Source organism: Chiloscyllium plagiosum, chromosome 2 (genome assembly GCF_004010195.1).
Source record: "Chiloscyllium plagiosum isolate BGI_BamShark_2017 chromosome 2, ASM401019v2, whole genome shotgun sequence".
Lineage (NCBI taxonomy): Eukaryota > Metazoa > Chordata > Chondrichthyes > Orectolobiformes > Hemiscylliidae > Chiloscyllium > Chiloscyllium plagiosum.
The window spans coordinates 47,326,332-47,348,412 of record NC_057711.1 but is presented as its reverse complement, the minus strand read 5'-3'; the positions used below and the strand labels follow the sequence as shown (position 1 = coordinate 47,348,412).

Genomic DNA, 22,081 nt, shown 5'->3' with positions numbered 1-22,081 from the left:
AGTCATGCTCGCCACCTCAGAAAGTTGTGAATTCATGTTCTGTAGCATGTTCCAGGCAAATATTTCACCACAGTACTGGAGATATGCCTCTTTTGAACAAGATATTAAACTAAGGCGTCATCTATGCTCTCAGTTGGATATCACAGATGTCATGGCAATACTTCAGAACAAGAGTGGGGAAGTTCTCTGAAGAGCTGTGACCAATATCTCTACCAACACCTCAAATAGATGATCTGCACAATTTCACTTCTGTTTGCTGGGTATAAGTTGTCAGCTGTATTTGACACATTAAAATCTAACTAGGGCGGCGTGGTGGCTCAGTGGGTAGCACTGCTGCATCACATCAGCAGGGACTGGCTTCAATTCCAGCCTCAGGTGACTGTCTGTGTGGAGTTTGCACATTCTCCCCATGTTTGCGTGGTTTTCCTCCATGTGCTCCAGTTTCCTCCCACAATTCAAAGATGTGCAGGTCAGGTGAATTGCCCATAAAATTGAGGGATGTGTAAGTTAGTGCATTAGTCAGGGGTAAATGTAGAGTAATAGGATAGAGGAATGGATTTGGATGGACTTGTTGGGGCAGAAGGGCTTATGACTATGTTACAATTACCTCATTGACTGTAATGCACTTTAGGACATCCTGAAATTGTGAAAGATGCTTTATAAATCCAAGCTTTCTTTCTGCTATTTTCCAGAACTAGAGGGTATAGGTTTATGGTGAGAGGGGAAAAATTTAAAGGGGACCTAAGGGGCAACTTTTTCATGCAGAGGGTGGTGCATGTATGGAAAGAGCTGCCAGAGGAGGTGGTGGAGGCTGGTTCAGTTACAACATTTAAAAGACATCTGGATAGGTATATGAATAGGAAGGGTTTAGAGGGATATGAGCCATGCGATGGCAAATGGGACTAGATTAGTTTAGACTATCTGGTGAGCATGGATGAGTTAAACTGAAGGCTCTGTTTCTGTGCTGTACATCTCAATGACTCTATAAATTCACATTCTGGCTATTTAAAAAAGAAAATCCCACCACCTAGCCCCACTCCCCTTTTATTTTCTCTTTATTTAATGCCCAACCAATGTTTAAATATGCTGGCCAAGCATCAAGGACTCATTGTAAACTTGACAATAAAATTTTAGACATTTAACCTATAACTTTCCTTTAAGACAGTTTGAAATATAACTGAATATTGGTGAAGATAGGACCATTTATTTAATGAGGTAAATACTAATTCACACTGGGAAGATGTATACCAACAATGATGGCATATATGGTGAAGCTGGAGAATCGATCCTTAGATTGCAAAGCATTGCATGAGAAAAAGATGTTACATTCATGATTAGGTTCTTTTGGAGAGGATGACATATTAATGATTATATTAAAGATTGATTTTCTTCTCACCTGGTTATTAATCATGTGCAGGAATTTCCTCCTATTAAATAGGAAAATGGGAAGACTTCAGTAACAAGATAACGAGAATTCAGAGAAAGTATATTCCTGCTGGGGTGAAAGGAAAGGCTGGTGGGTATAGGGAATGCTGGATGACTAAAGAAATTGAGGGTTTGGTTAAGAAAAAGAAGGAAGCATATGTCAGGTATAGACAGGATAGATCGAGTGAATCCTTAGAAGAGTATAAAGGTAATAGGAGTATACTTAAGAGGGAAATCAGGAGGGCAAAAAGGGGACATGAGATAGCTTTGGCAAATAGAATTAAGGAGTATCCAAAGGGTTTTTACAAATACATTAAGGATAAAAGGGTAACTAGGGAGAGAATAGGGCCCCTCAAAGATCAGCAAGGCGGTCTTTGTGTGGAGCCGCAGGAGATGGGGCAGATAGTATCTGCATCAGTATTTACTGTGGAAAAGAATATGGAAGGTATAGAAAGTAGCGAACTAGATGGTGACACCTTGCAAAATGTCCATATTACAGAGGAGGAAGTGCTGGATGTCTTGAAACGCATAAAGGTGGATAAATCCCAGGACCTGATCAGGTGTACCCTAGAACTCTGTGGGAAGCTAGAGAAGTGATTGCTGGGCCTCTTGCTGAGATATTTCTATCATCGATAGCCACGGGTGAGGTGCCGGAAGTCTGGAGGTTGGCTAACATGGTGCCACTCTTTAAGAAGGGTAGTAAGGACATACCAGAGAACTATAGACCAGTGAGCCTGACGTCAGTAGTGGGCAAGTTGTTGGAGGGAATCCTGAGGGACAGGATGTACATGTATTTGGAAAGGCAAGGACTGATTAGGGACAGTCAACATGGCTTTGTGTGTGGGAAATCATGTCTCACAAACTTGATTGAGTTTTTTGAAGAAGCAACAAAGAGGATTGATGAAGGCAGAGCGGTAGATGTGATCTATATGGACTTCAGTAAGGCATTTGACAAGGGAACTAACTTGTGATATATTGAAAAGTTTCCATATTACAGAGGAGGAAGTGCTAGATGTCTTGAAATGCATGAAAGTGGATAAATTCCCAGGACCTGATCATGTGTACCCGAGAACTCTGTGGGAGGCGAGCGAAGTGTTGCTGGGCCTCTTACTGAGACATTTGTATCATCAATAGTCACAGGTGAGGTGCCAGAAGACTGGAGGTTGGCTAACGTGGCGGCACTATTTAAGAAAGGTGATAAGGACAAGCCAGGGAACTATAGACCGGTGAGCCTGAAGTTGGTGGTGGGCAAGTCTTTGGAGGGAATCATGAAGGACAGGATATACATGTATTTGGAAAGGCAAGGACTGATTAGGGATAGTCAACATGGCTTTGTGCGTGAGAAATCATGTCTCACAAATTTGATTGAGTTTTTTGAAGAAGTAACAAAGAGGATTGATGAGGGCAGAGCGGTAGATGTGATCTGTATGACTTCAGTATGGCGTTCGACAAGGTTTCCCATGGGAGACTGGTTAGCAAGGTTAGATCTCATGGAATACAGGGAGAACTAGCCATTTGGATACAGAACTGGCTCAAAGATAGAACACAGCGGGTAGTGGTGGTGGGTTGCTTTTCAGACTTGAGGCCTGTGACCAGTGGAGTGCCACAAGGATCGGTGCTGGGTCCTCTACTTTTTGTCATTTACATTAATGATTTGGATGTGAGCATACGAGGTACAATTAGTAAGTTTGCAGATGACACCAAAATTGGAGGTGTAGTGGACAGTGAAGAAGGTTACCTCAGATTATAACAGGATCTTGATCAGATGGGCCAATGGGCTGAGAAGTGGCAGATGGAATTTTATTCAGATAAATGTGAGGTGCTGTATTTTGGGAAAGCAAATCTTAGCAGGACTTATACGCTTAATAGTATGTCCTAGAGAGTGTTGATGAACAAAGAGACCTTGGAGTGCAGGTTCATAGCTCCTTGAAAGTGGAGTCGCAGGTAGATAGGATAGTGAAGAAGGCATTTGGTATGCGTTCCTTTATTGGTCGGAGTATTGAGTACGGGAGTTGGGAGGTCATGTTGCGGCTGTACAGGACATTGGTTAGACCACTGTTGGAATATTGCATGCAATTCTGGTCTCCTTCCTATTGGAAAGATGTGAAAATTGAAAGGGTTCAGAAAAGATTTACAAGGATGTTACCAGGGTTGGAGGATTTGAGCTATGGGGAGAGGCTGAACAGGCTGGGGCTGTTTTCCCTGAAGTGTCGGAGACTGCGGGGTGACCGTATAGAGGTTTACAAAATTATGAGGGGCATGGATAGGATAAATAGACAAAGTCTTTTCCCTGGGGTGGGGGAGTCCAGAACCAGAGGGCATAGATTTAGGGTGAGAGGGGAAAGATATAAAAGGGGCCTAAGGGGCAACTTTTTCACGCAGAGGGTGGTACAAGTATGGAATGAGCTGCCAGAGGAAGTGGTGGAGGCTGGTACAATTGCAACATTTAAGAGGCATTTGGATGGGTATATGAATAGGAAGGGTTTGGAGGGATACGGGCCGGGTGCAGGCAGGTGGGACTAGACTGAGTTGGGGTATCTGGTCGGCGTAGATGGGTTGGACCGAAGGGTTTATTTCCATGCTGTACATCTCTATGACTCTATGACTCTAATAGGAAGTCTTATGTCATTGCTTTTGCTGCTACTCTGAACTCTGTTTCCTAGTTACTGACTGTGGTCCCTAGTCACTGACAATTTTTTTGGCAATTTGAGACCAAATAAATCTGTTCACAACCTGGATGTGTTATTTGACCCTGAGATAAGCTTCCACCATGTATTCATGTCATGACTAATACTAATTCCCTTATTTGATTTTGTCCCTGTCTCAGCTCATGTGCAGCTAAAACCCTCACTCATAGCTTTGTTATCTCTACATTTGACTATTTCATGCATTCTTGGCTACTCTTCCTGGCTGTCCTCTGAAAACCTGAAATTATCCAAAATTTTGCTGCTTGTGTCTAAAGGCCATTAGATAAAGGAGTAGAATTAGGAAATCAGCCCAAGTCTGCTCCAGCATTCAATGAGATCATGACTGATCTGATACTCCTCAGCTCCAATTTCCTGTCACTTCCCAATAACCTTTGATTTAGACAGTTTAGGAAACGGCTGATGAAATTCAACGTGAACAAATGCGAGCTCTTGCACTTTGGAAAAACAAATACAGGCATGGACTATTTTCTAAACAGTGAGAAGATTCATAAAGCCAAAGTACAAAGGGATCTGGCAGTGCTGGTCGAGGATTCTCTTAAGGTTGAATTGCAGGTTGAGGCCATGATTAAGAAAGTAAATGTAATGTTGTCATTTATCTCAAGAGGTTTGGAATATAAAAGCAGCGATATGCTTCTAAGACTTTATAAAGCTCTAGTTAGCTCCCATTTAGACTATTGTGTCCAATTTTGGGTCCCACACCTCGGGAGGGACATATTGGCACTGGAGCGTGTAAAATTCACAAAGTTGATCCCTACAATGAATGGCTGAGGATCCTGGGATTGTATTCATTAGAGTTTAGACGGTTGAGGAGAGATTTCATAGAAAATTTCAAGATAATGCATGGCTTAGAAAGGGTGGACACTGGGAATTTGTTTCCGTTAGGCGGGAATACTAGGACCCGTGGGCACAGTCTTAGAATTAGAGGGGGTCAATTTAGAATGGAAATGAGACATTTCTTCAGCCAGAGAGTGGTGGGCCTGTGGAATTCATTGCCACAGAGCACAGTGGAGTCAGGGATGTTAAATGTCTTCAAGGCAGAGATTGATAAATTCTTGATCTCACAAGGAATTAAGGGCTACGGGGAGAGTGCGAGTAATTGGAGTTGAAATGCTCTGTTCTGATTAAATGGGAGGGTAGACTCAATGGGCGGAATGGCTTTACTTCCACTCCTATGTCTTATTGTCTTATGGATTCCCTTACATATTAGTAAGGGCATATATTTAACAAACCACCCTCAACATTTAAGTGGCATCTGGATGGGTACATGAAAAGGGAGGGTTTAGAGGCATACAGGCTAAATGCTGGCAAATGGAACTAGGTCAGATTGGGATGTCTCCTGCACATGGATGAGTTGGAATGAAGTCTGTTTCCCTGCTCTGTGACTCTCCATAGCAGCACTATGTGGTAACGGGTTCCACAGACTCAATAATCTCTGAGAGAATAAATTTCTCCTAATTTCTGTCTTAAATGTCCAACCACTTATTCTGAGATTATGTCCACTGGTTTTCGACTCTCCTACCGAGAGAAACAACCTTTCCATATTCACCCTATCAAGTCCCCTAAGAATCTTTGTTTCAAAAAGTTTGTCTCTCATTCTTCAAATTAACTTAAAACTATAAACTGGTCCATTGTACATCAAAGGCTTAAGGCCGAAACGTTGATTCTCCTGCTCCTCGACTGCTGCCTGACCTGCTGTGCTTTTCCAGCACTGCACTCTCGACTCTGATCTCTAGCATCTGCAGTCCTCACTTTTCCCCCATTGTACAAAGAGCAAAAACCCATGGTTAGTTCTCAAGCCCCATCACTCGGTGATTGCTACAAGATCGTTGAAAATAAACTAATAATAATGAAAGTTTTTGTTAAGTTTGTTACTGTATGATAGCCCAAATGACAACATGAGTGACTCTGGCTTTGAGAAATCATCGTTGGGAGACAGCCTGAGCGGCGAACTCCAATAATACTTGTGTTTTTAACAAGGACAGCTGAGGATCCAGTTATCAACAATAACTGTGCCGCCCCGAAACTCATGTCACATAAACAGTGGCGCATACAATTTCTACAAATTTCTACTTAACATTTCTATTCTTTGTAGAACACATAAAGCCTACTCAAACGTGTGTAATAATTGCTAACAGGTTTACTGATTGTTTAATTTGTATTTAAAGTTTATCGCTTAAATCCAACAATACTGTCAATGTCCTTATTAAACGATTGGACAGTTTTAAAATTTAGTGTTACAGTGGTTTGTTCCCAGAATCAGTAAATGCTAGAGCAGGAGCTGTTCAGGTTGGATGGAAGCGGTCAAATGAAGCTTTGGGAAGTTTCACAACTCTTATCGGAATCGCCGCATTATCACATTTGAACGTAAACTGAGAGGAATCAAGCAGAACAGAATCCCATTAGGAAGAATGGCCTGTTCGGTCTCAGGACTGAGATGTGTATCCATTTGTTTTTGATAGGTATCTGCGCATCATGCACATAGATGTGTGGATATGTGTTTTTCAATGAGCTGACGCAACATGTGCTACAGGATGGGGCATATTCGTTTGTTTACGTTGACAGCCACGCCGCTGAAAACGTCTTTCACCCTGTTTTGGTGCTGAGTCTTTCTTTTTCCTTCCTGCTGTCAATGGCTAAATCCATGGCTTTGAAAGCTCCGTCACAACATCAAATATAGGGAGATCCTAACAGCAGGTGACGATGTTTGGAATCATTGCAGTTGGAGCAAAAGGTAGTTTAGAATCCCGTCCTTTTGTTTTTGTTTGTCAATTTTAATAATGACGAGATGGCAGAGTCGTGTTGATCATCTGTACTGCTTACTATTAATTTGCTTGCAAAACTGACATTTCATGCTTTACCGTTGTTTAGATGGAAACTACTCCTGTGATCTTTGACTTATTATGCATACTTATTATGACCAAAACTAACGTGTGTAGGAAGTGTCCCAGAGTGTAAGGCGGAGTTAAAGAGACTGCAATCCTTTATATAATACAAAAGCATCCTCTATAATAGAATCATAGAATAGTTACAGCACAGGAGGATTAGTCAGACTTCTGTTTTCGTGGGTAAAATCTCTATGTAACGTCCTCATTCATAGAGTCATAGAGATGTACAGCACAGAAACAGATCCTTCAGTCCATCTCGTCCATGCTGACCAGATATCCCAACCCAATCTAGCCCCACCTGTCAGCACCCGGCCCATATCCCTCCAAACCCTTCCTATTCATATACCCATCCAGATGCCTCTTAAATGTTGCAATTGGACTAGCCTCCACCACTTCCTCTGGCAGCTCATTCCATACACGTACCACTCTCTGCGTGAAAAATTTGCCCATTAGGTCTCTTTTATATCTTTCCCCTCTCATCCTAAATCTAAGCCCTCTAGGTCTGGATTCCCCCATCACAGGGAAAAGACTTTGTCTATTTATCCTATCCATGCCCCTCATGATTTTATAAACCTCTATAAGGTCACCCCTCAGTCTCCGACACTCCAGGGAAAACATCCCTAGCCTACTCAACCTCTCCCTTTAGCTCAATTCCATAGCAATTTATGTAAAGTCGGTTTTGATCTGCACCAGTTCTAGGCTCTTATGTTTAATATAATTAAAACTTTCTTGATATGAATACAATTAATTGCAATATCAGGCAAATTACTCTTTAAATAGTTTCAGAACTGACCTATGCTTTATCCCTATCGGTACTGGAATAACATGCAGCCTTCGTGTGGAGCTGCAGGCGTTGGGGGACATACTAAATGAGTATTTTGCATCAGTGTTTACTGTGAAAAAGGACATGGAGGATATAAAATGTAAGGAAATAAATGGTGACATCTTGAAAAATGTCCATATTACAGAGGAGGAAGTGCTAGATGTCTTGAAAGTGGATACATTGCCAGGACCTAATCATGTGCCCCCTAGAACTCTGTGGGAAGCTAGAGAAGTGTTGCTGGGCCTCTTACTGAGACATTTGTATCATTAATAGTCACAGGTGAGGTGCCGGAAGACTGGATGTTGGCTAACGTGGTGCCACTATTTAAGAAAGGTGATTAGATTAGATTACATTACAGAGTGGAAACAGGCCCTTCGGCCCAACAAGTCCACACTGACCCGCCGAAGCGCAACCCACCCATACCCCTACATTTACCCCTTACCTAACACTACGGGCAATTTAGCATGGCCAATTCACCTGACCTGCACATCTTTGGACTGTGGGAGGAAACCGGAGCACCCGGAGGAAACCCACGCAGACATGGGGAGAACGTGCAAACTCCACACAGTCAGTCGCCTGAGGCAGGAATTGAACCCGGGTCTCCGGCGCTGTGAGACAGCAGTGCTAACCACTGTGCCACCGTGCCACCCACACAAAGGTGGTAAGGACAAGCTAGGGAACTATGGACCAGTGAGCTTGATGTTGGTGGTGGGCAAGTTGTTAGAAGGAATCCTGAAGGACAGGATATACATGTATTTGGAAAGGCAAGGACTGATTAGAGATAGTCAACATGGCTTTGTGCATGGGAAATCATGTTTCACAAACTTGATTGAGATTTTTGAAGAAGTAACAAAGAGGATTGATGAGGGCACAGCTGTAGATGTGATCTATATGGACTTCAGTAAGGTATTTGACAAGGTTCCTCATGGGAGACTGATTAGCAAGGTTAGATCTCACGGAATAAAGGGAGAACTAGCCATTTGGATACAGAACTGGCTCAAAGGTAGAAGACAGAGGGTGGTGGTGGAGATTTTGTTTTTCACATTGGATGCCTGTGACCAGTGGAGTGCCATAAGGATTGGTGCTGGGTCCACACTGGCTTTGATCAAGGAAGGCTCCAACTTGGTACAGTGTCACAGGTAAAGGTATTTGGGAAGGATGGAGGAGGCTTTCAGCAAGGTTGCTTTCAGCAATGTCCTTCCACGCATCCTTCCTGTTGCTTGTCCTTTCAGGCACTGAGTACCATTGAATAAAGAACCAGTACCCTGGGGGCCCCAGCAGTAAATACGCCTGGCTTTGTTTATCATGCTAGATTAGATTAGATTAGATTAGATTAGATTACAGTGTGGAAACAGGCCCTTCGGCCCAACAAGTCCACACCGACCCGCCGAAGCGAAACCCACCCATACCCCTACATTTACCCCTTACCTAACACTACGGGCAATTTAGCATGGCCAATTCACCTAACCTGCACATCTTTGGACTGTGGGAGGAAACCGGAGCACCCGGAGGAAACCCATGCAGACACGGGGAGAACGTGCAAACTCCACACAGTCAGTCGCCTGAGTCGGGAATTGAACCCGGGTCTCTGGCGCTGCGAGGCAGCAGTGCTAACCACTGTGCCACCGTGCCACCGTGCTAGATGTATGATCAACCCACTGCTTGCTGATGGGCAGCAGAATGAAGCTGTTAAGTGGGCATTAATTGCAAATGTAAGGGCCTTAATTGTTGTTTGCGTGGGAAGACTGGCCATGAGCTTTCTTGGATTGGATTTAATTGGTGTGGTGCTTTAAAGGTAATTAGGTTCCCAACCACCATGGACCAGCCCAATTAAATGTCCACTGCCCCCAACTCTCCATAGGGGAGGATACAAAGTTACGATCAACGTGTCTAAGGCTTTGGAAGGGGTCATTTGCCTCCTGCTTCACTCCTATCCTTCCAATTCCTGCTCTAGGTTAAAAATCAAGGTTTAAGACATTTTTTCAAAAGAAAAAAAACAACTTAATGTTGAGGCTCCTAGACTCAAAATGAACAGAAGACACGCTCTGAGTGCTTCAATCTTTTGTTGTTCATAGCCTGCCAAGTTTTAGTGCCTGCTACCAAACTTCTAGCCATAGCAGCAACATCTTGTGAACTGATCCATAAGCCAGCATGTAGCCCAATGAGAACATTTTCCGTAACTCCTATATTTAGCAAAAAGGATGAAGACTGTGATAAAGGTAATCCATGGAACAAAAAGGTATGACAGTGATTTTATATTTTACCTTTTGCTGGTACAATCTTGATACATAAAGAGTATCTGGTTTTATTATCTTCTTTAATGCTGAAATTTTAAGCAATTCAACTAGAAAATCCCACAAAATAGGACTCTCCTTTTCCTTCACTACTAAGCTGTGATGTTATATAGAAATTACCATATGGTCAGAGTTTGCAGTGAACATTCTCACAGACAGTAATCCTAACTGTTGTGTCCACTCTGTGTCCATATCTCAATCCCCATTTTCTTTAATTGGCATACTAACTGCTGTAAGATCAGGCTTACACTCTTGTAAAACAATTTTAGTAGGCATTATTAAACTTAACATCATACAAGGTCTGAGAATTAAGACAACCTTTGAAATCTTACATACTCAAATCCGAATTCCATGTGACCTAATGACACAGACACAGTTCCTCATATACATGCTCCTCAAGCTATTTCTAGCATTGAGGTATAGTCAACCCGTTATACCATGCTATCCTCTTGCTAAATATTGCTTTGGTCCTGACTTCAATTTGTAATTCAAGCTGTTCTATTTATTGCCTAATTCTACACTTTATGTATTTTTATGATAAGCCCTTTGAGTTGCCATTTTTTTTTTCTGTCCATCAAGGGGCCAGTGAACAGATTTAAAGTAAGCAGCCCAAGGCTTACAGGGATGTGAGGAAAAGCTTTCTCATTCAGACGATGGTGGGAATCTGGAATTTACCACTGCAATATTAGAGGCAGAAACACACAAAACATTCAAAAACTATGTAAGGCTATGGGCCAAGTGCAGGAAAATGGAATGAGAATAGTTTCAACAATAGACATACAGGGAAACATTGGTTTTATTGTCCCTTTCCCAATCTATCCCCATTCAGAAAATAACTTGCCTTCCTGTTTTTGTGACCAGAAAGGATAAGCACACATTTATTCACACTATACTTCATCTGCTATGCATTTGCCTACTCACTCAACTTGTCCAAATCACACCAAAGCACCTCTGAATCCTCCTCCCAGTTCACCCTCCAGCCAGCTCATTCTAGAACATTCCCCCTCCCTTGTTGGGCTTTGTACATACAACCAAAATAAAATTGTCGCGGATGCAATTGAAGAACTTTACTCTATCTTTACCTTGCACAGTAACTCAATTAATACTTGAGCTGTTAAAATCCCGTACTCGACTGTATCATTATTCTTAAGCTTTTCTGAAAGTTCATCATATATTCAAACCTCTCCCTGATAGTTTGGTGCAAAACGTACACACTCAACAGCACATATTTGCTCAATCTGTGTTTTTACTTCCACTAAACGGCCAAATTTGATGATTCTTCCAAGACCTCATCCATCCTCACTGCTATAATTGATTTCATAATCAATATTGAGATCCCCTGCCATCTCACCTGAAAACCCCAGAAACAGTAATGTAGCATTGCCAGACCTGCCCATCTACCAGCCAAGTCATGGTCACAGCTAAACTCCAAAATACTCATCTGTGCCTTCAGCATATCTGCCTTACTCCTCAGGCGTCTTGTTTTAAAATATATTCCATCTAACCTTGCTAAACTTCATCCTTATCTTGTCTATGTTGCCTCTACCTTCCAGACTGTTCTGAGTCGTTACCTCACCAGCTCCTCTTAGTGATGCAGATTGCCTGTCTTGGGGTTCTTCTCACCTTGCTCACTCCTCTGTACAAAACGAGAAGTGAAATTACTGAATCAATTGTGAAGAAAGGAGGCGATATTCGGGGCTCCTGTAGATTGTGAATGTGTGGAATAAACATAACTAAATGAATGTCAGCAGGTGAATACAAAGGGAAGTTCTGACTGTTTGTGATATTACATGATGGGGAAGGAAATATTCAAACTGGTACTGAGAAGAGACAGAAAGCAGTGTCATCCTGTGCTGTTGAGACAGCTGGTGATATAAAGAACAATATCCTCATCCCTGCCTTGCTGCTTTGAAAATGTTGTTGAACTTTTTTTGGATATGAAACATCAGGTCCTGCAATAATGCTGGTGACAATGACCTTGTTGGTTAACTTTGACCATACCCTTCTGCCTATCTGTTTTGCCAAAATATTACGAAGCATCCTTCCCATAGAAAGTGGAAGCCAGGGCTGCAACACCGTGTATGAGGTAAATTCCCTCCTTTTGATATAAAGTGGGGGGAGATCATTCAAGTTCCAACATGAACCTGAGGGCAGATCATCAAACAAAGAGAAATGAGACCCTGGATGTTAAAATTACGTGTGCCACCCAGCTGCCTTACTCTGTGCTCACCTGATTCATATTCTGAGGTAAAATCAGAGTTACTTTGTATTTTCAATTCATTTTAACAGGATACTCATAAAAATGGAATGAAGGTAACATGTCAACAGATAAAAAAGTCTTTTGGGAAAAGAAATGAGAAGTTATGCTGTCCAAAATGTGGAAGTCAAAGTATGCTCATGGAGGCCATCACGTGTAAGTCTAGGAAAAGTAGCTTGTACTGTTAGCTCTACTGTGCTATCACTATTGCCAATCAACCCAGCTAACTCCAAACATTGTGTAAGATCTTGTAAAAATAAAAGTAATTTTTGCAGATAAGTATTCTATATATTGGGTGGCATACGCATGTTCATTGCATGTTGGACGTGCGCCACACACCATCTATTATTCCTAATATTGCATAAGATCTTGATAAAATATCTCATGGAATTATTTGAAAAAAAGAATTCTTTCATTGTCTTTGTCAGTATTTATCCTTTTAATCAGTGTCTTAAAAAACATGATCTGCCATTTATTTCATTGCTGTTTGTGCAATCTTACCATGAGTAAATTGGCTAATACATTCTGTCCATGCTGAGACCTGTCGTCTCTGACCCTTCTGCAAGTCTCTTTGTTCAGTCCCTCTGCTTCTCCCATTCAGCCCTTGCTGCTCTTTTCCTAGCCCTAGGTCATATTATGACCAATTATAACAGCAGCCGTGTCCTCGCCCTTCTTAAAAGAAAGGTGCAAAGCATTGGTGGAGCATGTAGCAGGGACATGTGGCAGAGAGAGAGAAAAATGGAAGGAGAAGGAAGAAGGGAGAGATATGAAATCTTGGAAACAAAATGGAGAGAAGCATTTGGCAACAATGGAGCATGTGAGAGTTCTGATAGAAAAAGAAGTAGAAGACTGAGAGAAAGACATTTCAATATTTTCTGATCCAACTTTTTAGTTTTGATGAAAACTCACTGGACTTTAAATGTTAACTTTGTTTTTCTCTCTGTGGCTCAGTGGTTAGCACCGCTCCTCACAGCACCATCCTCGGATGGTACTCTGTGTGGAGTTTGCATATTCTCCCTGGGTCTGCTTAGGTTTCCTCAGGATGCCCTACTTTCCTCCCACAGTCTAAAGATGAGCGGATTATGTGCATTGGCCCTGCTAAATTGCCCATAGTGTCCAAGCTATGCAGCTTAGATGAATTAACCATGGTAAATGCAGGGTTACAGAGTTAAGGTAATGAAGTGGGTTGAGGTGGGTTGGCCTTCAGAGGATTAGTTTGGACTCAATGGGTCGAATACCCTACTTACAAACTGCAGGAATTCTATAATTCTAAAAAAAAGATGCTGTCAGACCTGCTGAGTTTCACCAGCACTCTCAACTTTTGTTTCAAATTTCCAGCATCCATGGTTCTTTATGTTAATTTCAATATTTTCTTCTGTCTATTAATTTTAATTAATTTCTAAAGGAATTAAAAACAACCTATCTGCAGATTAATTAAAGTGAATAGACAAGAAAATACTGGGGATAAACAGTGAAATAACCGCTGAGAGAATCGGAGGAAAACAAAAGAAATGCAAGTTTTCTTTTTCTTTTTATTCAAAAATTATAACAGCACAAATCAGATAAGAAAGTTACAAAAATATAAATTGAAAATTCAAAATAAAAAAATGCTCAATAACATTTCAAAATTAAAGTTTCATTTAACTTAGGCAAAGCTTATTACATGCATGAAAGACATCAGAACAACTCACATGATATGAATTGGTAGGAATGTAGGTACAATTATGTTGCTAAACAGTTTAGGCATGCACTCATCAAGCCAAATGTGAGAATAAGAAATTTCAAAAAAGCACACTATTTTAATACAGGAGAAAAGTGTGTCAGTTAATTGGCTACGGTATTGCCATGGAGAAAGCGAAGAACAACTGTTTCTCCATGCTCCTCTGTAATTTCGAAAAGGCACAAGGCTTGAAAATATTGTGTATGAATGATTTCCACTTCTAGCAAGCATAATTAAGCCACATTATGAGCATCATTGATTGTCTTAACCATCAGAATTATTCAGCAAACACTGTCCAAGTGCAGAATCACAACCAACAGTGATGGTTTTGTTTTGGGTTATGCAAGCATGGTTTGGTTGAATATGGCGTGTACTGTTCCTTTAATTTTCTTAATAGTCATATGTTGTTTGATTTGAACAACCAATCATTGGGATATATAGCCAACATACAAACCTAGCAATTTCCTAATGGAATTTCTCTTGCACTTTTACAGAGTCATAGAGATGTACAGCACGGAAACAGACCCTTCGGTCCAACCTGTACATACCGACTAAATATCCCAACTCAATCTAGTCCCACCTGCCAGCACCTGGCCCATATCCCTCCAAACCCTTCCTATTCATATACCCATCCAAATGCCTCTTAAATGTTTCAATTGTACCAGCCTCCATCACTTCCTCTGGCAGCTCATTCCATTCACGTGCCACCCTCTGTGTGAAAAAGTTGCCCCATAGGTCTCTTTTATATTTTTTCCCTCTCACCCTAAACCTATGCCCTCTAGTCCTGGACACTCCGACCCAAGGGAAAAGACTTTGCCTATTTACCCTATCCATGCCCCTCATAATTCTGTAAACCTCTATAAGGGCACCCCTCAGCCTCTGACGCTCCAGGGGAAACAGCCCCAGCCTGTTCAGCCTCTCCCCATAGCTCAAATCCTCCAACCCTGGCAACATCCTTGTAAATCTTTTCTGAACCCTTGCAAGTTTCACAGCATCTTTCCAATAGGAAGGAGACCAGAATTGCATGCAATATTCCAACAGTGGCCTAACCAATGCCCTGTACAGCCGCAACATGACCTCCCAACTCCTGTACTCAATACTCTGACCAATAAAGGAAAGCATACCAAACGCCTTCATCACTCTGCTATCTACCTGCAACTCCACTTTCAAGGAGCTATGAACCTGCACTCCAAGGTCTCTTTGTTCAGCAACACTCCCTAGGACCTTATCATTAAGTATATAAGTCCTGCTAAGATTTGCTTTCCCAAAATGCAGCACCTCACATTTATCTGAATTAAACTCCATCTGCCATTTCTCAGCCCATTGGCCCATCTGGTCCAGATCCTATTGTAATCTGAGGTAACCCTCTTCGCTGTCTACTACACCTCCAATTTTGATGTCATCTGCAAACTTACTAACTGTACCTCTTATGCTCTCATCCAAATCATTTATGTAAATGACAAAAAGTAGAGGACCCAGCACTGTGCTTCCTTCTCTTTCTTAACCAAATTGTCAATTTCTTTAGTCATCCAGCATTCCCTATACCTATCAGCCTTTCCTTTCACCCCAACAGGAATATACTTTCTCTGGATTCTCGTTATCTCATTTCTGAAGGCTTCCCATTTTCCAGTCAACCCTTTACCCCCAAACATCTGCCCCCATCAGCTTTTGAAAGTTCTTGCCTAATACCGTCAAAATTGGCCTTTCTCCAGTTTAGAACTTCAACTTTTAGATCTGGTCTAACCTTTTTCATCATTATTTTAAATAAACAACTCTGTAAAGAAATGTGGAAATGACAACTGCTATGTAATCAAGGACTTATATTAACTTATGGAAGTCTTTGTTGTCATGTATTCATTGCTGCAGCTGGCTTACAAGTTGAATCTTCCTGTCAATGTTGGCTCCTAGAGAGATGTGTTGACAATGTGTAGGAAGTAGGTATCTATGATAAAGTTGAAAGAGTTCAGAAAGGATTTAAAGGAATGTAGCTGAGGGCGGAGAGTTTGAGTTATAAGCAGAGGCTGAATAGGCTGGGATCAATCTTCCTGGAGCATTGGAGACTGAGGGGTGACCTTATAGAGGTTTATAAAATCATGAGGGACATGGATATGTAAATAGCCAAGGTCTTTTTCCCAGGATAGGGGAATCCAAAGCTGGAGGGTATAGGTTTAAGATGAGAGGATAAAGATTTAAAAGTGACCAACTTTTTCCTACAAAGGGCGGTGTGTGTATGGAATGAGCCAGAAGAGGTGGAGGAGGCTGGTATAATTACAGCATTTAAAAGTCATTTGAATGGGTATATGAATCAGGAGGGTTTAAAGGGAAATGGGCCAAATGCTGGCAATTGAGACTAGATTAATTTAGGATATCAGGTCAGCATGGACGAGTTGGACCGAAGGGTTTGTTTCCATGCACTACTATTCTGTAGCTCTATGACTCTTACGTAAGCAACTTATTCCAGACATTTTTCTTCAATATGTATGAGAGGTGGAATACTGATCAGAAGTGGGCTGCTATGAATTTTGTTATGCAATGTTGAGGAACAGGCTTGCTTCTTAAATGCAGAACTGAAGAGATCAGAAGTGGCTCATAAACCTGGAGCTCAGTGGGCAATGGTACTGCAATTATCTGTGAACTGTAGATCATGTGTGTCTGTGGTGGTCAGTTTATCTTGGCATGAAGGTAACCAAATTTAAATCTAGGAGGTAGTTAATGCTCACATGAGAGGTCAGTCAGACTTTGATGAGGTAAAAAGCCACTGTCATGTAGATTTTAAAATACTCTGGGGACTATCAGTCTTGTTTGTCACAAGTCTGGATTTTGAAGGTGTTCTGTTTCAGATTTTCCATGCAAGAAGTAGGAATTAGGAAGTAGTTGCGGGATTTTGAATGGACATTCAAAACTTTAGAGCACAATCCACAGAATCTCACATTCCAGAGTGCGAGGCGTTAATTAAGTTGATGAGTGCAATGCAAATTTCCTGGTGTTGTTCTTGATATACGCTTAGATTTTCTTCTGGCAATGAAGGTTCCTCTGGAGGGTCTGGAGCCACAATGTCTATGGGAGGATTTCCTCAGCCACAGAAAGCAGGCCATAGAGTCACAGAGTCATAGAGATATACAGCACAGAAACAGACGCTTCAGTACAACTCGTCCATGCCGACCAAATATCCTAACCTAATCTAGTCCCATTTGCCAACACATGGCCGATATCCCTCAACTCTTCCTATTCATATACCCATCCAGATGCCTTTTTACATGTTGTAATTGTACCAGCCTCCACCAATTCCCCTGTCAGCTCATTCAATACATGCATACATCAGATTACTGTTCATAGCCTTCAGTTCTGCATTCAACACAATCATTCCTCAACTCTTGATTGGAAAGTTGATTCTGCTGGGCTTAAATACCTCCCTCTCTAACTGGATCCTGGAATTCCTGACTGGGAGACCTCAGTCAGTCCAAATCGGGAACAGCATCTTCAAACCATCACACAGCACGGAGGTCCCCCAGGGCTATGTGCTCAGACCACTGCTGTTCACCCTGCTGACACATGACTGTGCAGCAATGCACAGCTTGGATTATATAAGTTCACTGATGATATGACTGTAATGGGTCTCATTAGCAGGAAAGACAAGTCAGCGTACAGAGAGGAGGTGCAGTGGCTAACAGACTGATGCAGAGCAAACAACCTGTCTCTGAACGTGGACAAGATGAAAGAGATGTTGTTGACTTCAGGGGGGCATGGAGCGACCACTCTTCACTGGACATTGACGGCTCCCCTGTGGTGATCATAAAGAACACCGAATGTCTTGGTGTCCACCTGGCGGAGAATCTCACCTGCTCCCTCAACACCAGGTCCATAGCCAAGAAAGCCCAGCAGAGTCTCTACTTTCTGCGTAGTTTTGGGAAAACCCACCTCCCACCCCCATTCTCACCACATTCTACAGAGGGTTCATTGTTGTTGTTTTCCCCCTCTTTGTGAATTTTATGCCAGGTTACTCTGCATTGCAAACCAGCCATCCAGACAGCTGAGATAAATAGCACTGTGTGAATGAAGTGAGTCAGATAGGTAGCTACATTGAAGGTGGGAGATTGATAAAAAATTAGCTTTGAACTTGAGTGAAAGCATAGCATTTGTGGATAATCATCTCTGAACAATCTAACAAGAAGCTGTGAATCTGGTACCTCTCAGATAACCATATACAGTTGTATTTAATTCAATAGAGTTTTACAGAAACTTAAATTTGATGGCAGTTCTTGACTTTGTCTTCTGTTCAACCATCCTATCTTGAACTCAAACTCTCAGATGTAAAGTCAAGCTACAAAAGATTTATAACACATCTATAGAGACTGTTGATACCTGTTTTTATATTTCTAGCTTTGTATCATACTCTAATTTTCTCCAAATCTTTATTGCCTTTTACACTCCGACCAGTCTTCTGACCCACCACAAAAATTTGTGAAATTGTACGTTGTTAATTTAGTACAGTGATGTAAATTGTTGGATTTGCATGTCGAGTTTTTTTCATCTTATTTGTTGTGATTTGGGGTTTCTGGTTTTTGAATTTGTATCCAGTGAATTTTCTATGTGTATAAACGCAACAATTAACCAGTAAGTATTTCTGTAGCTATGATGATTTATTTTTTTAAAATAACAATTTTGAAGTCTGGCTTTAGTGCAATTTTTATTTATTTAGATTGTTATGTGACCGAGGAATGTGAATTAGGGTGCCTCGAAGTTTGTTGGAGAGTTCCGGAACTTCGTGTGTTTAAGCTTAAGGAAATGCTCAGTTGGCTGGATAGTTGGTTTATGATGCAGAGTGACACCAACAGTGCAGGTTCAATTCCCAAACTGGCTGATGTTACCATGAAAAATTCTCCTTCTCAACCTCTCCCTTGGGTTAAACTAGTTATCTTTCTCCAATGAGAGAGCAGTCCTATGGTCAGTAAGAGGAGAAAGTGAGGTCTGCAGACGCTGGAGATCAAAGCTGAAACTTTATTGCTGGAACAGCACAGCAGGTCAGGCAGCATCTAGGGAACAGAAGATTCGACGTTTCGGGCATGTGCCCGAAACGTCGAATCTTCTGTTCCCTAGATGCTGCCTGACCTGCTGTGCTGTTCCAGCAATAAAGTTTCAGCTATGGTCAGTAAGACCATGGCAACTTTAGTTTTATATTTGTAAAAGCTCTTACACTCTTATTTTGTATTCCTGGCTACTTTACTCTTTTTATTAACATTTTAATGGCTCTTTGCTGTTCCCAACCCTCAGATTTACAACTATTCTTTCCATAAGCACAATGTTCTGCATTTGCAATGACCTAAATCTTGAAATGTAATGACAGTGAAACTGTTAGCATTCAGTATCATTTCCTGTCTAAATCTGCAGCAAAAATGGAATCCATGCATGCACGGATCAATGCAGGAATCCAGAAATCTTTGGTTATTCTATATTTCGCTAGTGTGCACTGTTGAAAGCTCCCTTGTTAGCAATCAAGTAGGAATCAATGAACTGACAAGAACTTCTACATGTACATCTGTACTCACGCTATTAAAAACCCTTGACAATGTAATATTCCATTACATGTGTTGTGACTGAGATATACCTGCCACACTAAGTTCATAATTACTGTTGAACAGTCTCACTGATCCTTAAATACACTCTTTTATACTTGTGAAATGTTTAATTTCTCTATTATGAAAACAAAATTTACATGTTTTTACTTTTTTTAATGTTCACATGCATAACTACAAGTATAAAAAAGCTTGCTTCACTTCCTGATGTTCCACCTGTGGGAATACTTCACTATGATTAGATGCTTGGCCCAGTTAATAAGATCATTGATACTCAGTGCCAGGAGATGCCCTTGACTTGGCACTACATTCAGTCTGATATTGGAAAAATGGAAATCCATGCCACATAGATTGCTAAATCCTTTTTAGCATCTTCCTCCAAGGGATAGCATAGAATGGTTTAACTTTACCAAAACTGAAATCCAGACCATGCCATACTGTATTGAAGTGTTTTTGTATTCTTCTAGATTCCACACCATTTGTAAAGTGCAAAAACTGCCAACACTTTTTTTTGATGGTGAAATCAAAGAAATCTCCTGCAAACAGCTACAAAGATGTGGAATTGTTGTACACAACTGATAAAAATGAATGTCAAATGAATCTGCCGACACCAAAGGAAGTAAGCAGCATAGTTTTATTTTATGTGTTGTTCCATTTGAACTTTAGTTCATTGGAGTATGTCTGCTAACTCCTGGTGTTTATGCTGGTCCAAAGTGGGAAGCCAGCTGGTGATGATTGAGGGAGGCAATATGACAATTCTATCCATTTCTGTCCCATCTATGTTATGTATGTGTTAATTATCATGAAAAAAAGACATTCTGTTCACTAATCCTACTGTTTTTCAATAACAGGTCCTGTCTGGAGCCTTCCACAAGCTTCTCCATCTGGCAGATAGACAGCGAGTTATTTCGATTGGCTGATTTGGGTATGAAATAACTATGTAGAAGCTATTGGGCGGCACGGTGGCACAGTGGTTAGCACTGCTGCCTCACAGCGCCAGAGACCCGGGTTCAATTCCCGCCTCAGGCGACTAACTGTGTGGAGTTTGCACGTTCTCCCCGTGTCTGCGTGGGTTTCCTCCGGGTGCTCCGGTTTCCTCCCACAGTCCCAAGATGTGCAGGTCAGGTGAATTGGTCATGCTAAATTGTCCGTAGAGTTAGGTAAGGAGTAAACGTATGGGTGGGTTGCGCTTCGGCGAGGCGGTGTGGACTTGTTGGGCCGAAGGGCCTGTTTCCACACTGTAAGTAATCTAATCTAATCTAAGCCGGTGTCCTGTCACAATGTCACCCTTTACTTAGATGTGCACAGTACACTGGCTGTGGCCAGCCTGCTCGGAGTCTGTCCTTGAAGTCAGGAGACTCTCTGAATCCCCTGTTAATATCTTTCAGCCGGGGCTCCCTGTTTGGCCCAGGTTAACAACCCCAAACAAGGATCTCATGGTCAGTAAAATCCACCTAGTTCCAATCACTAAAGTGTGAAATGGAGTAAATACATTATTTATCTTGCAGCTGTTAAATTTTGATTGATCTCTATGTTTCTGATATTTCTAGTTTTGTTCAAAGGGGTTTCTGAAGAAGGGTTATGCCTTACTCAAAACGTTAACATTGTTTCTCTTTCCACAGCTGTTGCCAGACCTGCTGAGTTTCTCCACCATTCTCTGTGCTGGTTTCACATTTCCAGCATTCACAGAATTTTACTTCCATGACAGCATTTGCATCCGGCTTCCAGTTTAATGGCCTGGTATTTGACAGCTGTATAAATTTGTTAAATATCTTCGGTTTCAGATCCATAGATTTTTGGATCAATATGTTGTTGGTCAACATGAAGCTAAGAAAGTTCTGTCAGTGGCTGTCTACAATCACTACAAACGACTTAACAACAACATTCCATCTGAAATCACACAGCACACTGATGTGTATGGTAATAGATATGCCAGCTCACCTAAAGGTAAGTTTCATTTGGGGTTTTTGATCTTTAATATAGTAAAATTAATAATTGGCCTCGGCAAAATCAACAAACTTTTAATCAGCTTTGTTTGAGACATTTAAATTAAAAAGCTTTGTAGTTACATCAGAAAAGCATGACTCAGATTTAATTTTGAGAATGTATTAACTAATTAGTCCAGGGTGACAGTAGAGGTTACATGAAAGGAAAGGAAAGAAAATGACTTGTTCCTGATCACTATGAAAGTGGATGCTGCTTCTACTGCTAGTGCATTGGGGTTAAATTGCGCCTCATCTTTTTTTTATGCACTACACAGCCATATAAAGTCTCAAAACAGTATTGTGCAACATTCCATCACGCAAACAGACAGATCATAACAGATGTTATGTTAAGCTGCTGCTCCCGTTTTGGAATTTCCTACATCAACAAGTGCCCTGAAAGATAGAGTATAG

At 41.4% G+C, this 22,081-nt stretch overlaps 1 protein-coding gene across 3 annotated transcripts in view; it reads left to right on the top strand.

Moving 5' to 3' along the window:
• The window catches only part of LOC122559500 (ATP-dependent Clp protease ATP-binding subunit clpX-like, mitochondrial), a 58,960-nt gene that overhangs the window by 3,558 nt on the left and 33,321 nt on the right, over positions 1 to 22,081 (top strand). For 2 of the 3 annotated variants that reach the window (XM_043709058.1, XM_043709068.1), the window contains exons 2-5: positions 9,917 to 10,080; positions 12,425 to 12,548; positions 20,153 to 20,304; positions 21,470 to 21,632. In XM_043709058.1, the coding sequence (XP_043564993.1) occupies positions 10,003 to 10,080; positions 12,425 to 12,548; positions 20,153 to 20,304; positions 21,470 to 21,632 (517 nt within the window). In that variant the 5' untranslated portion in view covers positions 9,917 to 10,002. Of the gene's footprint in view, positions 1 to 6,778; positions 6,865 to 9,916; positions 10,081 to 12,424; positions 12,549 to 20,152; positions 20,305 to 21,469; positions 21,633 to 22,081 lie in introns of those variants that run through there. The other variant, XM_043709048.1, reaches the window with a different exon arrangement.